The 15,675-nt window shown below is 56.3% G+C and overlaps 1 protein-coding gene across 5 annotated transcripts in view; it reads right to left on the bottom strand.

Moving 5' to 3' along the window:
- Positions 1 to 2,555: 2,555 nt before the first annotated feature.
- FHL3 (four and a half LIM domains 3) overlaps positions 2,556 to 15,675 on the bottom strand; it is a 31,814-nt gene continuing 18,694 nt past the window's right edge. For 2 of the 5 annotated variants that reach the window (XM_087760811.1, XM_087760808.1), the window contains exons 2-6: positions 7,272 to 7,456; positions 7,017 to 7,191; positions 6,218 to 6,387; positions 5,850 to 6,036; positions 2,556 to 4,570 (exon numbers count right to left, since the gene is read on the bottom strand). In XM_087760811.1, coding sequence (XP_087616937.1) covers positions 4,419 to 4,570; positions 5,850 to 6,036; positions 6,218 to 6,387; positions 7,017 to 7,191; positions 7,272 to 7,427 — 840 coding nt within the window. In that variant the 5' untranslated portion in view covers positions 7,428 to 7,456 and the 3' untranslated portion in view covers positions 2,556 to 4,418. Of the gene's footprint in view, positions 4,571 to 5,849; positions 6,037 to 6,217; positions 6,388 to 7,016; positions 7,192 to 7,271; positions 7,457 to 7,600; positions 7,737 to 15,675 lie in introns of all 5 variants that reach the window. The other 3 variants (XM_087760810.1, XM_087760812.1, XM_087760809.1) reach the window with 3 other exon arrangements.

Here is a 15,675-nt window from a genome sequence, read left to right as displayed (position 1 = left end):
AAAGGTGGGATGATGGGAGCAAACCTACTTGTGCTGAGCTACAGCTCCTTCCCCACCTCCCCAGGACCTTCACTCGGCACTGCCCTGGCAGGGTGGGGACAAGGGGACAACAAAAAAAGACCTGGGGGAGTACTCACAGGATGCCTGCAGGGTTCAGCCTGGCTATAACCACATCCCTACCTCTAGAGACAAAGGAGAGCTATTCTCCCTTTAACCCTGGCTCTCCCACCAGCCCTGAGACCTGCAGCGATTGCCCTGGAGACCTGCCTGTTACCGTGTGGGGCCAAGCCCGAGCCTCCGGCTTCACCCAGCATCAACGCAGCCTCCTGACCAGTCACCTGGAGGGACGCAGGAGCAGCCAAGGCAGGTCCGTGCTCGATTTGGGGAGCTCAGACAAGGCATTACCGGCGCAGTAATCCGACACGCTGTCTGAACCTGTGTGCAGCTACAGCTGGAAAAGGGGCAAACGCCAGCAGGCAGCTGGGAGCTGAAATTAGCCCTTCCCTCCTGCCCAACCGCAGGCAGAGGCAGGCAGAGCTCATTCCCCAGCGGTGCAGCTCCCGTCAGCTCTGGGACGTGGGCACACGTCGCTGCCGTGCAGACTGTATCCGACACACCAACGGCTCAGCTCTCCTCCGGGGGAAACTCTGGCTGGAAAGAGAACAAACCTCTGGGAAGTGAAACCGCTGCCTGCGGCGAGCCCGAGCCAGGAGCAGCTGTGTCCGTCTCCAGGGGAGGAAGCACACAGCCAGCACGTGCCCAGCATGGGCACCGCTGCACGGCCAGCAGCGAGCAGCCGCCGGCACCACTGAGCCAAGCTGCTTCTGGTGCCCTGGGCCATGGCACAAGGCTCCTTCCAGGCACCAGGGAGCATCATGCCCTGTCCGCATCCCTGCCCAAGCCCTGTGGCTGCGCCAGCCAGCCCGTGGCAGGGCCCTGCTCTCACCCCGGCTCTCGCCCTGGCCCAGAGCAAGCAGCCCTTTTGGGACACCTCGCTGGGGCCGGGGCAGGCAGTGGCTTGGACCTGGCTCTGCCCATCGGGGCTGCAAACGCAGTCCCTGATCCCGTGCTGGCGGTGCAGGCGAGCGCAGCTTGGGCACGTTTGGTTAATGCCGAAGCCTCTTTCTCCACCCCCAGTGCTGCCCTGGACTCCCAGCGAGTTCCCCTGCTCCCACCTCACCCCGTGCAGCAGCCCCGGCCCTGCCCTCCCCCCTGCACTATTCGCCTGTGCTTAATAATATTTTCATGACTGTTTTAGACCCGCACTCTGGGAGTCTCGGGGGATGTTTGTGCATGACATCACCCTCCCCCTCCCGTAAATCAGGCACTGGGCCGTGCATAGCCATGACCCATTCATGACAGGGATAAAATCCAGATGTTCCAGCGCTACGTGCAGCTGGGTCATTTCCTTTTTTGGCTAAAAACGTGAGGCTCTTGAGGCTGACTGAAAGAGGAGCCCGGGGGCCCTTTGTACAGAAACCTTTTGTGGTTAATCCCTGGAAACAGCGCTGCAGAAACAAGGGTTTGTGGTGCTGCTTCTGGAGGACAGGCTCAGCTGGAAACCTCCCGGGCTGGAGCTGCTCGCTCACCCTTTGAGGCCGAGCAGCAGCAAAACCAGAGCCCAGCGCAGGTCACAGGGCAGCAACAAAAATCTTACTTTAAAAATCCCATTAGCTGCCAGAGCAGGAGCCTTTGAAGGAGCCAGGATTGTGCACGCACAGAGCCGGTGCCACGGTCCCACGCGGGCCCCACGGGCTGTGCCCGTCGTGCCGCCGGAGCAGCAGCCGCAGGAGCTGAGCCGCCGTGCAGGGGAACGGAGCGGGGTGCTGGGGGCTGGGGCAGGCAAGCCCAGAGGAAGTCGTGGCAGCTGTTAGTAAATGTAAAGGAATCTGTGGAAAATAGTTTCAGATGTTAGGGGAATAAATGGCTCCCCGGCTGATAAAAGTGAGTAATGAGCATGCACCGCTTCAGGGAAGGCTGCCAGAAGGAGACCACTGTTACCCCGACTGGAGACTACAGCAACTTCCCCACCAAACCTCCTCCCGAGAGCCTACGTGTGCGGACTGGGGAGTACGTATCGCAGGGGGAAGGAAGCTTGTCTGCACAGCGGGATACAATTCGGTATCGCAGCCATCCAGACCAGCTCCCGCAGCAGTGCAGCATCCTGGCTGCTGCTGAGCCCGACCTGCCAGCCAGCCCGGAGGCATCGCGCCCGTGCGGCACCGGCACCGGCTGAGTCCTGCTCAGGCCTGTCCTGCACAACAGCCTGCCCGGACAGACAGCAGGCACGGACAGACAGGCAGCCCCAGCACCGGGAACCCACTGCAGCCCCACAGCGGGAAGAGGGAGCTGCGGTTCCTCTGCCACAACCCACGGGACTGGTACAGCTGATGCTGGGCTGTGGTTTGGGGAGGGGGAGGCAGGAGCATGGGGGGGGATCTGCCGTCCCCAGGACGGGCTTAGGGACGAGGACAAGACTGAGCACAGAGCTGCAACGCTGATTCAGATGGCGCTCTGCCCTGTGCTTGCTGTTGGAGAAACACATGAGAGCAAGCATCACTAAAACCGTTTATTATATAAAGCCGTAGGAAATACACAGGAGGCTGAGGTTTAGGACACTTCCTTCTACAGACTGCTCCAAGGTCCTCAGAATAGCAAACACACAAACTCTGATTTGCCTGCATCAAAGCTTTCAAACGAGGGTTCAACAAGGATCTGAATACAGAAATAATAACACTTCAACATGCATAACGTTTTCTGTTCCTACGTGAAGCCTGGGGGGGGCTAGCCCCTTCATCCTGCAGTTGGTTACAAAATGACAGATATTCATGACAAAAGAGTACAAAAGGAAAAAAAAACAGAAGAGGATGCTTTCAGAAAAGCACGTGGCTGTCTAAGCAGGAAAGCAAGGTCAGCATAAGTGCCCCAGCAAGACAGAAGCAAAAAGGATGCAGAGACAAGGCAGGCAAGAGCATCCCACTGCAGAGGGGCCTTAGCGGGGCCCAAGGCCAGCTCGGCCATCGGGCAAGGATGGCTCAAGCCCTCGTGTGAGTCTGGGATGGCTCAAGGTGTCCTATTTTGCACCCTTAGGGCCAATGCAGGTCTTGGGAGATACAAAGCCCCTCCTCAGGGCAGCCCAGGTGCCACCTTTGCTTTGCTTCTCATTTGGGACACAGCAAGGGATGAGTGCGGCTGGGGGAGCCGCCGCTCTCTGCCCGCCGCAAGGGGGGACACTCAGCCCTGGCAGGAGCAGGCTGTGGACACCCCAACTGCCCCCTCGGCTGACCGCCGCGCCAGAGCCCCGCACTCCCACACACCCTCCCCTCCAGCAGCCACCGAGCGCAGCCACAGCCTGCAGGCAACGCTTCCCTCCCCGAATCAACAGAAGGTCTCCAGCGTTACCTGTGCTGCTGGCGGCTGGGCTCAGTAGGGCGGCTCCCAGCCCATGGTTCCCCATGAGAGAGATGGAGCAGGAATAAAGCCCTCAGTGCTCTCAGCCGTCAGCACGCCCTTCTGCGGGGCTCAGCCAGGCGCATCTCAGGGGGGACCACCAGCGCGCAATACCCACCAGCTCCAGCTCAGGCACCGCAGAGGCAGCCGTGGGAGATCACAGCACAGACGGACAGGAATGGGGCAGGGAGGTGGTGGGGGCAGAACGCCCTGTATCTACAAGCGATTTGAGCTCCTCATCCACATCGGAGTGAGAGCACCTCCATGGAGACGTGCAGAGCAAAGGGTCAGGCCTGCAAACGATGAGGCGGCTACGGAAATCCAGAGGTGGATCCCATCTGGCAGGACACACGCTCTTCTCCTGGTAACACTCCAGCCTGGTGTTCCCAAACCTCCCGAACGGGTCAGCGAGCGCCCTTCACGCCCGGGTCGAGCAGTGCCACAGGCCAGCCGCGTGTACGAAAAAGGCTGTGCTGCAAAGCCATCCGCTAGGCAGGCCAGCACGGCCAAGCTGCATGGATCAGGAGCTGCTGCCTTATATCACACAGAGCAAGGGAAGCACATGGGGAAAAGAGGAAAGTCAGCACTGTGCCAAGGGGAGCAGATACATGCTGCCAGCGTGCAGATCCAGCAGCCCAATGCCAAAGCTGCTGCTGCTGCCCTTTGCTCAGCTGGGGCCCTGGGCTCAGCTCGTGCCTGGTCAGACAGGAAGCAAAAGGAAAGAGTAAATAATGGGGGGTCTTGAAGCTCCTTTTTCAACTTTATTTAGCTTTGACTCTGCACAGAGCCATAGCATAGCGTACTCTAGCCTTCAAGGAGGGGCACAGGAACCCCCGGAACACACCGCGGTTTGGGGTCAGCCCCCATCTCCTGTGCCTTGTGCCCTGCCCCTGAAATGTTGTTGGGGTATCTGGCACAAAGACCCTGAAGAATAGAGAAAGCCCCTGCCCCACGGTGTCCTCAGAGGCTCATAGGTCGCTGCTGCAGTCGCGGCACAGGATCTCATCGTTGTCAGGGATGAAGCCTTTCCCAACCAGCGAGGTGTTGCAGCGGGCGCAGTTAAAGCAATTATGGTGCCAGTGACGGTCCTCAAAGGAAACATATTTACCACCACCGAAGCCTACGGGAGGGACAGAGTGCAGTGTTAGAACCCCTGGGGAAACTGGGACAAGCTTCCTGCACAGACCGAGCCTTGGACCTGTTCATCTCCGCGTCAGGGCTTCGCACACAGTGCTGCACTGTGGCACCCAAACACCCCCCGGTATTGAATACATCTGAAATACGAATCTCCACTCTTGGGGGGGAAGAGGACCAAAATGATTTCACTCCAGATATTGCAGGGTTGAGATCCTCAGACCAGAATCACCATTTTCTCCTCAGAGAGGAGCAGGGAGCAGAGCTGCACCATCACAGCGAATGAGGGGGCCATCGGGAGCTCCTGGCAGCACTGCCTGGAGCAGCTCCTTCCAAGGACAGTGCTAGCGAAATCCTGGGAAGAGCCCTCCTGCCACCAGCCCAGGCCCAGGCTCCTGCACAGGCTCCACGGGCAGCTTCCTTCCTCCACCAGCAGCAGCTGGATTCGTGGGCTGTGACCCTGTTCTCCCCGGGACTGTGACAAACTGATAAGGACCAGACGGGAAGCAGGGTGCCCAGGAGCTGCTCTGTCCTCAGCCAGAGTTGTCCTCTGAGTCACCAGCTGATTCACGGCTTTGCCTGCCTTCCCAGCAAGAGACACGGGTTGCAAAGGGAAAGGTCAAGCGGGGAAGGACAGGGAGGAGGCCAGACCCTCTCAGGGGTTTCTGCAGAAGAGGACCCCCTACTTCCCCTGTCTTAAGCAGGTACGACAGGTCCAGACCCCCCTGCAGCAGTAGCTGCTCCAGCTAAGGCTGGAAGTCTCTGGCTTTCCCTGTCTGTGAGCAATCTTTCCAGAGGACGTGGCAACCAGCCTCAAACAAGGCAAGCTAGAGACAGGAGATCATGCTGTGAGAGGTCATTTTGGGAGCCTTTACCCCTGGGCAGAGGGAATTCCTCCCAAGGGGCACAGTTCACCGCTTTGAAAGATGCAGATGGAAGGATGCAAGTGGCCCTAGGACCACTGCAACAAAGAGATCCTCTCGCATGGGGCTCCTCGGAAAGCAGCTGCCGTTGTTTTTTGGGGGGGACATGCCTGAGGGCACCTTGCACTCCCCAGCATTTGTCCCTGGGAGGCCTGAAGTGCCTGGAGACACTTGAGCGAGCCTGCATGGTGGAGGTGTGTATCAGAATCACGTGGGCCTGGGTCGCATGTGCACTCAAGAAGGCAACTTCACCCAGAGAAGTCACTGCACGTCGGGAAACAGGGCAGGTAGATCACGCCCTGCCCTGCGGAAGCACCCCGTAACCAGGACCATTCTGCTCACCTGTGATGGGCTTTGTGCAGGCGCTGCACTTCTTGGCATAGAGGTTCCCAAAGCACTTGATGCAGTAGGGGTTGTCATCCTGGGAGGTGAACTGCTGGCCAGCCAGGGGGGTCTTGCAGCCTGTGCAGACGAAACACTCCTTGTGCCACGGCTCATCCCGGTAAGTCACTCCTCCCTTGGTCAGGGTCTGCGGGAAGAGAGCGCACACTGGTGACGCATGGGCACGGGGAAACGGGCCGCGGCGCACAACCAGCGGCTAGCCAGGGTGCTAGCGCCCGAACCCTTCTCTGGTGGGGCTCAGACAGGAGTGGGGAACATGTCCCTGCACCAGAGAACTCGGGGGCTTCGGGCTGTCAGGCCAGACATACCTTTTTGCAACGAGTGCAGCGAGGAGCGAACTTGCTTTCATAACAGGGGACACAGTAATAATCCTTCTTGTCTGGGATGAAGGATCGTGACCCGATGGGCTGCTGGCAGCTGCTGCATATGAAGCAATGCTCGTGCCAGGTTTGGCCGTTGTACTCCAGCTTACGGGATCCTGCAGAGAGAGCCGTGCACAGTGTGACAGGAGGGAGCAGCACACAGAGGGGACACAGGAGGCTGCGCAGGATAAGCTGCGGTCCTGCACACCCGGCTTTGGGCCTGCCCTCCCCGTGGCAGCACCGGACTGCAGGCAGCTGGAGAGGGGAGGCCCCAGGCCCACCCCACAGCCGCAAGGGAGAGGGCTGCGGGAACATGCCCCCAGCGCCGGCACACAGGCCGCGGCAGAGACGCCTGTTGTAACCTACATCTGAAGATGGTGCCAGAATGGCCAAGCAAAGACGCTCCCTTGCCTCAGGCCATCTCCAGAGACGCTCACACACCTTCAGTCATTCCTTCTCTTCTCGTCAGCACGCACCAGAAAATGCCCAGGAAACCCTTTGTTATCTCCTCCCCAGCTCACTTCCCCATGAAAACAGACAGACAGCTTCTGTGGTGACTGCAGCTCGGGGTCCTGCTGTCGTGCCAGACAAGCAAAGTGCCCAACCCACTCTATGCAGTGACAGTGGGGCGGGAGAGCAGAAATTCAGCTCTCTTCCTTGCTGCCCTAGTGTTGGACCCTGCAGCCCCGGCCGATGCTGCTGGGACCAGGAACAAACTGCAGGGCTCGAGTCTGCCCACTCCTACCTGGCATGACTGTCTTCTCGCAGGCAATGCATTTGGAGGAGAACTCGCTGCAGTAGCAGTCATTGCACAGCAGCTCCTCGCCTTGGCAGGTGAACGGCTCATCGGCCAGAGAACGGTCACAGCGGAAGCAACGAAAGCAGTGCTCGTGGTAATGGCGATCCTCATAGTACAGCTCCTGGGGAGGGCAGCCGAGATGAGGAGGGGACCGATCGCCCTAGGAATCCCCCCTGCCCAGGCGTGGGGTCCCGTACTCACTCTGCAGTCGTGGCCGATCAGCTCTTTGCACTCATCACAGGTGTTGGCAAAGTGGGCGTCATAGCAGGGGATGCAGTACGGGCCGTTGTCCATCTGGATGTACTTGCGCCCATACAAGGACTCCTTGCAGTTGTCGCAGTCAAAGCACTCCGTCATGGTGCCAGTCTGAGGGCCTCCTTCACCTGCTAAGAGATCAGCAGAGATGCTGGCTCAGTATCAGCTTACGCTGCCTGAGATGTCCCTGCACGGCCCTGCCATCTCCAGAGGGCCAGGAGCGTGAATCCCTGCGCTGAGCCAACAAACGGCCGCTATCAGGACAGGACACAGACCTGAGCTGCTCCACCTGCTCCGTGGCTGTATGTGCTTCCAAAAGAGCCTGCACGCATTCAGGACCTGGGATGAATCTTGCTTCAGGTTTATACTCAAGATCAACAGCTGGAGCACTTAGGCACCACGCAGAGAAACCTAGACATGTAAGCATGCAGCTGAGCTTCTTACTGTCTGCCTTCTTGCTGGGAAGCAAAGTGTAAATGATGACCAAAAGAGAGAAGTTTTTCGCATGAAAACTTTTGATTTGGCACCCAAAACAGGACCGTGCGCACACTGCGTGGGTGCACATCCACCGTCACGTCGGAGAGCCAGCCGCCCTTGAGGGAGATCTGTCTACCAAGCAGCCCTTCAGACCCACGCTCGGCCACCAGCATGGCCCAGGACCAATGGCAAGATTCCTCCTGACGGCCTGCGAGCTGACCCTCTGCCCGATGGGGCGGTCAGCGTTTCAAAGGCTGCAACTTCTCCAGAAATTTAACGCAGCTGCTCCCCAGGGAAGCAGAAATCAGGCACCTCACGCTGCACCCAGCTACGAAGCCACATCCCAGCAAACCATTTTGCACGTGTTGCTCCAACTACAAACGCTCTTTGGGGAGAAAGTGGGTGTTTTACAAGCAATAGAGGTGTTGGGGCTTTGCACACAGGAGATCAGATGTCTCTCGTTGTTCCTTGTCTCCCTCTCAGACAAGAGGTTTGTGGAACGATTTCACTTTCTTTGGAGCACTAATTCCAGAACAAGAGTATCTTCCTTCTGTTTGGTTTAACCTGGTTATTCCTAAATATGGAGTTTTCCACTTGCAAAATCACACCCTTCTTTAATACAGGCTGCTATCAAGTGTAGACAAGCCCATGGAATTACATCTGAGCAGTCAGCTGCAGAGCGCTGCACGCTGCAGTTTTCTTCATGAACCCACTCGCTTCAGAAAGAGCTGTTATGGCTCAATCTACAGTTTAGCACGTAATGGGGCAGGGAGCTCACCGCCACCCTCTGCGCCTCCCTCCTCGCGGCTTCCCCAGCCGCAGCGGCCATCTCCCTTACGCCGGGAGGCAGCCTGCCGGGCAGGAGCCGATCCAGACAGCTCTGACTCACGGCAGTGAGCTCCCCAGGGCTATTCTTGGTCAAGCCACATAGCTCCCAGCTGTTGTCAAGCCTGGTATGTGCCGATAGGACTGCCGGTGAATAAATCTAGTGTTCCCACATGGCTACGTGACCAACAGAGGAGGAACAAAGTCCCTTTTCAGACACTCTCCTTACCCAGCTGCTGCCCCGGCCGTCGCCTGCTCCGCTGACCGCTCCGTGCCCTCCAGCACGGCGGGCTGCTGCGCGTGGCTGCGGCCACAGGAGCGGCTCCATGGCATGCCCCTGCGAGCAGCATGGGCTTGGGGCCACTGCTCTGCTGAGCCTGTCCACCAGAGCCCCAGCCGGCAGCCCCAGGCTCGCTGCCCGTGGAACAAGGTGGCCTGGGCCGGGCTGGGCAATTTCCAGTCTGTTACTGGAGACGGGGCAGGCACTCAGGGTGGTTTGCACCGGGAAGCTGGACAGGTGCCAAGGCCAGGGCACCGCAGTGGACCTGCTGCCCCAGCTCTGTCCCCAGCCTGGGCTGGCCCGCAGGGCCCCCTCCCTCTGGGGCACCCCATGAGGTGCTCACCTGGCCGGGCAGCAGCTCCATGCCCCCGGCACCCCACGCGGCTCCTGGCCGCTTTTCACCCACTGCCTCCTCCTCTGCCGCCCCACTTGCCTTCACTCCCCGAAGCCACCTGGGACCTTTCTCTCTGGCAAAGAATGAAAATCAAATTAATAACCCTCCTCCTCCCAGCCCTGTTGAAGGGAACTTTCCAAGGTGTGTCTGTAATAAAAGGGCCTCTAATGAGCACTCCTACCCTGGGAGCCGTGGTACCGCCGGGGAGCCGCAGTACCGCCGGGGAGCCGCCATATTTGCTCAATGGGCTGCGCTTTATCTCTGTGGTCCTGTAATACAGGGTCAGAGGACATCAGAAAATGCGAGGGAAGGAAAAACAACTTGATGGGAGAAGCCTGGGGTTTTACCGGTGACACGGACTCAGCCTCCTGAGCACTGCTGTGCCTGACCCAGACACTGGCCCTCCATAAGCCCCGGTCCCCAAACTCAAAGCAAGGGACTGCATTTCCCCGTGTCGCAGAGGCAGGAGGTGGGCAGGATAAACCCACCAAGGACTGCTGGGGCTCTCGCACCCCTGAACCATCCTGACAAGGCAGGTGCTGCTGCCCCAAGTGCGCGCCATCCCCCGGTCCCACCCGTACCCTCGGGACCAGCCACCAAACCACAGGAGAGCGACGGGGTGTGAGCACCAGCTCCACAGCGAGTGCTCAGAGCGGTGATACGGCCGGAGCAAGCCCTGCTTCCCTGGGGCATCTGAGCTATCACCATAATCGCAACAGGGATTAAAAAAAAAAAAGTGACAGGACAGGAACGTTTCAATCCCAAACGCTGTTTGTCACCCAGGCCCCTGGCAGTGCCAGTCCTCCTCTCCTCCACTGCTGAGGGCAGCTGGCACTCCCGAGCCCACCAGGACCCCTAGCTAGCCTTGTGCTGGCCAAAGCCTTCGGCCAGCACTCACTGGCAACACTGCAGGCAGCGCCAGTGGGTGCTCCGCCGCGCCGCTTTCATTGCAGGGTGTGCAACGCAGAGCAACCACAGAAGAGGAAGCGAATACCATAGAAACCCTCTGAAAATGATATACCGAGGGAGCCCTTAAAGCAGTGTGCCATGAGTCGTTTCTCCCCAAAGTCTACCTATGTCTGCTGCACGCCGTGTGAGCCAGGCTCCCGCTCCCCAGGCTGCGGAGTCCGGGCGGGCTGGCAGATGCAGGGACCGCCAGCAGAGCAAGTCCCCAGAGCGTCACGTGGCGGAGACGGCTATGAGAGCGTATGGGATCAGACTCCACGCTGCCTTTTCTACAGAAAAAAGAACAGGCCCAGGAAGTTTGCTCAGGGTTATTTGTATTAGATAAGCTGTTTGCTCTCTCTGTTCTGGTCTCGCATGCAGGGCTGGGCAGTGGTGTCAAAGCCCTGTGCAACGCCAAAGCAAACTCTGCATCTTTGCCCCTGAGGACATGGCACTGCCGGAGACCAAGTTCATGGAGAAGAGGAAGGTGGCACAAAAGAAACAGAGTAAAAGAAATAGTACAAAAGCCCACAATTCTTACTGTGATGGTAATGAGGAACCTGGAAGTTGTCTCCATTCATGAAGAAAAGAGGTGGAGTTTTAAAATGCATTAAAAAAAATTTTAATTGAGGCTCAGATTTAGAAGGCACAACATGGGCAGTCACTACGCGTGCTAATTAGCACGTGCTCATACTCTGCAGTCTGCACCACCCTGTAAACATTAGCTATGTGCTAGGCTGATGCAAGTAACGCCTTCAAATACTAACCAAGCTGTTGGCCTAAAATGATGGGATTCCAGCTGCAAGGAGAGCGCTTGCTTGCCCATTCCCAGATGGCTGCGGTCCCTGTGGGACAAGGTCTACTGGAGCAGGTCCCTCGTACGTGGGGACGGTGGAGCTGGATGTGGGGCATTCTCTCAGCTGTCTCGCTGGCTGGCTGAGGGCAAAAATAAACACCAGATAGATGCCTGCCAGCTGCCTACCCTTTCCCTTTGACAGATATAGCTGTGCTCATGGAGGAAAGGAAGTTCAGTTCCTCTCCTGTGCCCATGAACAAACAGCTTTGGGAATAAGAGCTCCTCTCACAAACAACATTTAAAGTGCTCCGGGATGCAAATCCGATCAGTCTGGAACAGAGCTCAGAATAGCTTCACGTATGAGAAAGGTCAGCAATTTGTCAAGGACGCACAGCAGAGTCCACTTTCTAATTAGAGAGTAACATGCACCTCACACCACCCCGGTGTCATTGTCCGCAGCAACACAGCAGATGGCTTAGCAACAGCCCCAGGAGATGATTACATTAATTTTAGTGTCTATAAACCGGGGACCTATTATGCAAAGGAGGCAGCACAGACTGTCCAGGGCCAGGCTTTCTGTTACATGCAATGACTTCAGAGTTTAACCAGCCTTTTGAGACGATTCCTGCTACAATGAACTCCTTCAGCGAGAGGTCGCATGTATATGGTGAACCTATAACCCTGTGTAACTTCACACCAGTTTGTTGTTCGTTGTCAGGTCACAACCAGCTGCTCCATGAAGTGATCCTAGAGCAACCCATAAGGCTATTCCTAGGGAAACACTTAATCTTTCCAGCACACAGGAATAGACCTGCCTTTGACTGTCTGTCAGGTTCCTGCCTATTCTCATCTTCCCTGGAGTGCTCTGAGCACAGCTTGTGCAGTCGCAGTTCACACCTACACAGACAGGCAGAAGGGAAAGCACAACCTCGCTGGGACAGGCGAGTGTTCCCCATGTAAGGATGAAACCATCCAGGGACAAGGCTTTGGAAGACAGTTCTCAGCGCGCTCCAAGGTCAGAAGAGGAGAAGAACGCTTTTTGTTCCTGTTGGCTTTCCAGAACCATTATGGGTCCTGGAATCTGCGTGAAATTGTTTCTGCCTGCCGCCGACCCTAAAAGGGAAACCAGCTGCTTGCTCCGAGGAGCAGCTCCAGCCCCTCTGTTAGGCTGGGAATGTTTTCAGTCCATGTTTCCCGACACCGCTTCTGTGGATCTGCTCAGGGTCACCGCGCACCCCAGCCAGGGGCTGGCACGGCCAGCCCAGGTTCTCCGGGCAGCGGGGCCAGCGCCCTGGGGTGCCGCACGGGTTTCTCTGCACCTCCTCCCGCTTGTTGCCTCTGTCCGTACTCTCTTGCTCTGCTCCCAAACCCATGAGCGCGGCTGTAGACCTGGCGCAGTTGGAACAACATCCCCCATCTGCTGCTAAAGGAGATCCTGCTTTTGGGTGAGAGGCTGGAGGCAGCTTGCCAGAAAGGTGCCGAGTGTTTCATCAGGGTAACCCAGCCGGACCCAGCTTGCACGGAGCACCCCCAGGAGCGGTGTTGCATCAAGCCTTCCCCCGCCTGCTCATAGCACCAGTGAGTCACATCCTGCCTTCAGATCTCGCCTCCGAGCTGCCTTCCAGCCCGAGCCTCCCCACGGACAGCTCGGAAATCTCAAATATGAAGGGCTGCTCCGGGGGGCTCTGGCGTGGCGAGGGGCAGAGTCCTCGCAGGGACCATCAGCACAGCCATGGACCTCACCTGGCAGCTCCCCCCCCACCAGCACAACGGGAGGAGGTCATTTCTCCAACACATAGGGAAAAGTTGGTTCTTACAGTTGGCCTTGGAGGAGGAGGGAGGAGACAAATGAATCAGCTGGGTGTAAGGCCACACAGCCCCCACCTGCACCACTATACTGCAGGACTGGATACTGGATATTGCGCTGACACACGTGCCTATACCGAGCTCTGCTGAGCAAGCTGCACCGCAGTCGTTTCCCAAGCGCGGGCAGACCAACCTCCTGCCCAGAGCAGTCATGGGCTGCTCTGCGCTCTGCAACAGATTTAGCAAAACGGCCGGCACAGTTGTAAGGAAACACCTTGCATTTCAAATGAAATAAGTGCTGTCAGAATCACCCTTGCTCAGCAAGGTAGGCAGCTTCCTGAAAATGCCCATAACTTTCAGAGGAAGAGGTAGCAGGAACTGTTAAAGCACCCGACAAGTCATAAGGTAGACCTAGATTGTTGCACGACTTTAATAGCGTCTTAGAATGGCAAATTGAGGGTTTCCTAATGTTCAGAAGAGACCTCTGAGGTGCCCGCCATCCAAAGAGCAAAACCGCATCACATGGACTCCTGACAGCCCTGCCTATAGATCAAGGTAAGTGCTAAAAGCACAACTGTCCCACAAATGTCTGATCTTACGCTTAAACCTGATGTCAGCCCGCAGCCTGCCCCGAAGCACCTGTAGGAAGCACTGCGCTGTTTGCACAGCTGTGACTGAGACATCACACCCAGTCCAAGGTGAGCAACGGCAAATTGGAGTTGGACTCGATCATCCTTGTGGGTCCCTTCCAACTCAGGGTTCCAGGAGGGTGCCGCTAAGGGCAGGTACACGGAGCCCAGTCCTACCCAAAAGTAGCTTCCCGCAGAGAGGAGACGCTGAAGAGTGAGGTTACAAGTGCCAGGAGAGCACTGGAAGACCTAATAGAGACAAAGCCCAACTATGGTAAGTGCAAGAAGAGGTGCCCTCTGCCTCAGACAACAGGCTGACACACTGGATGAGAGACAGGAAGCATCTTTATCACTTTATACATGAGTGACATGGCACAATATGTATGCTAATATTTATTTTCTATATCAGCATTATTCTACAGAGGAGGAGGTGACGGGATGCATCTCCAGGAGGCACCATCTCCAGGAGACCGGGCTCACTTTCACGCTTTCTTGTATCACCAGCAATGCTGATTCTGGGAGGAAGATGACCACTGATGCCTGGTCTAAGTACCTGCTGAGTTCTGCCAGACCAGATATATGCAAAAGATCTGGAAAGCAGCAATGATTTAACTTAAATTTTTGAATTACCATAAGTGATTGGCCAGGTGTCTCAGGAAGGCCAACAAACCTTAGAGAGTCCATACTCGGAGTCAGCTATCTGCACGTGGAAATAGTTTTGGCCTTGCCGTGCTTACAGACTCCCCAGTAGACCTGGCTGGGTCTGCAAGAAATCTCGACACCCCTGGGCCGTGAGCCCTTGCGCCTCAGGAAGCTCAGGGTCCCAGGGAACTCCAAAACTCTGCTCTGGTTTCAAAACACCAATGAGTTCATAGACCTTTTTCCTCTAGTACTAAATTCCTCATTCTTTCTCCTCAGATAAGGAAACATAAAACAAAACTTTTCCTATGTGAAAGGAAAACCTGCCGCTAATAAGTCAGGCTCTCACAAGGCAGCATCCCCATACAAGGTAATGGGACAAAGCTCTAAGCCAGTATTTGTGCACACTGGGACTTTTGTCCCTTCTCTACCCTTTAAAGAAAGAATCTCTTTTTAATGAGGCCGCAGTTGCAGGGGAATCCAATTTTCCATGCTACAGTGGAAAACCAGGCGGGTTTGCCCGTCTGAGATTCCACTTGTAATTTCTTGTGGCCGAGACCTTGCTTTGCATTTGGGTTTCAGCTACTTCTGTCCCTTTTCCTCCCCACATCCTTCCTCTCCGAGCAGGTCCCCTGAATCCAGCTGTGAGCTGAAGCATCCACACAGTGAGCATGAAGATAGGTGGTTTGGAAGAAGTGAAACAGAAGATCTGTTCAAACAACACCCGTGAGAAATGCCAGACTTCCCGTGGCTGCCCGTCCTCACTGTGGCTACCCACCTTCCAAACCTTCAACAGAGGGACAGCAGAGTGCAGGCTGACACGGAGGAAGGCAACAGACGATGCAGCCCTGGCTCTAGACTTATTTTCCTTAAGGAAAGTTAATTCTACCCGGGTCAGAGAAAGAAGCTTGAGTCCCTACTATGCAACCATAAAATGAAAAACTCTGACCAGGAAGAAAGGAGGGAAAGATTTCCGAGTTGAAAATTTATTACTAAACACTTGTAAGGGTTAATTAACTATTTCAGGTTCTGAACAAAATCCTCCCCCTTCAGAGGGCAGCTTGGACTGCGGGCGCAGCTAACAGCAGCAGAGCTGTTTGGACACATTCAGAACAAGCAGCCTGTGGCATTCTGCTGACATTAAAACGGAATGTTTGCTCAAGAGATCAGCTGTTAGTCTTATTCAAAATGTATACAAAATAAGCAAATTCTGCGCCCTCAACAGGAAGTCGGGAATTGAAACCATTTGGGCAATTTGGACCTGTCGTGATTCAAACAGACCACTTAACTGAAGGAGGACGTCCAAGAGCAGAGGAGTAAGATATGAACACATCAGAACCTTCTCCCCAGCCAAACGAAGTCCCTTTTACCAGATGGCTTAAAAATGTGCCAGAAGAGATTCTGACCGGTCTCTGAAGAGGCTTGGGAGAAGAGAGACAGCCTGGTCCAAGCTCCACATCGCAGGTACCTTCCCCTGCCACGTGCAACGCTGACCAAGCAGGAGCCTGCTGGCAGCGAGAGCTTGCACCAAGCAAGTTTGCTACCGAAGCTCGTAACAG

The sequence above is a fragment of the Nipponia nippon genome, unplaced genomic scaffold, assembly GCF_047370975.1.
Source record: "Nipponia nippon isolate SJK-2023a ecotype South Korea unplaced genomic scaffold, ASM4737097v1 scaffold_23, whole genome shotgun sequence".
Taxonomy (NCBI): Eukaryota; Metazoa; Chordata; class Aves; order Pelecaniformes; family Threskiornithidae; genus Nipponia; species Nipponia nippon.
The sequence above is the reverse complement of the archived record's forward strand: the minus strand, read 5'-3'. Positions and strand labels throughout refer to the sequence as shown.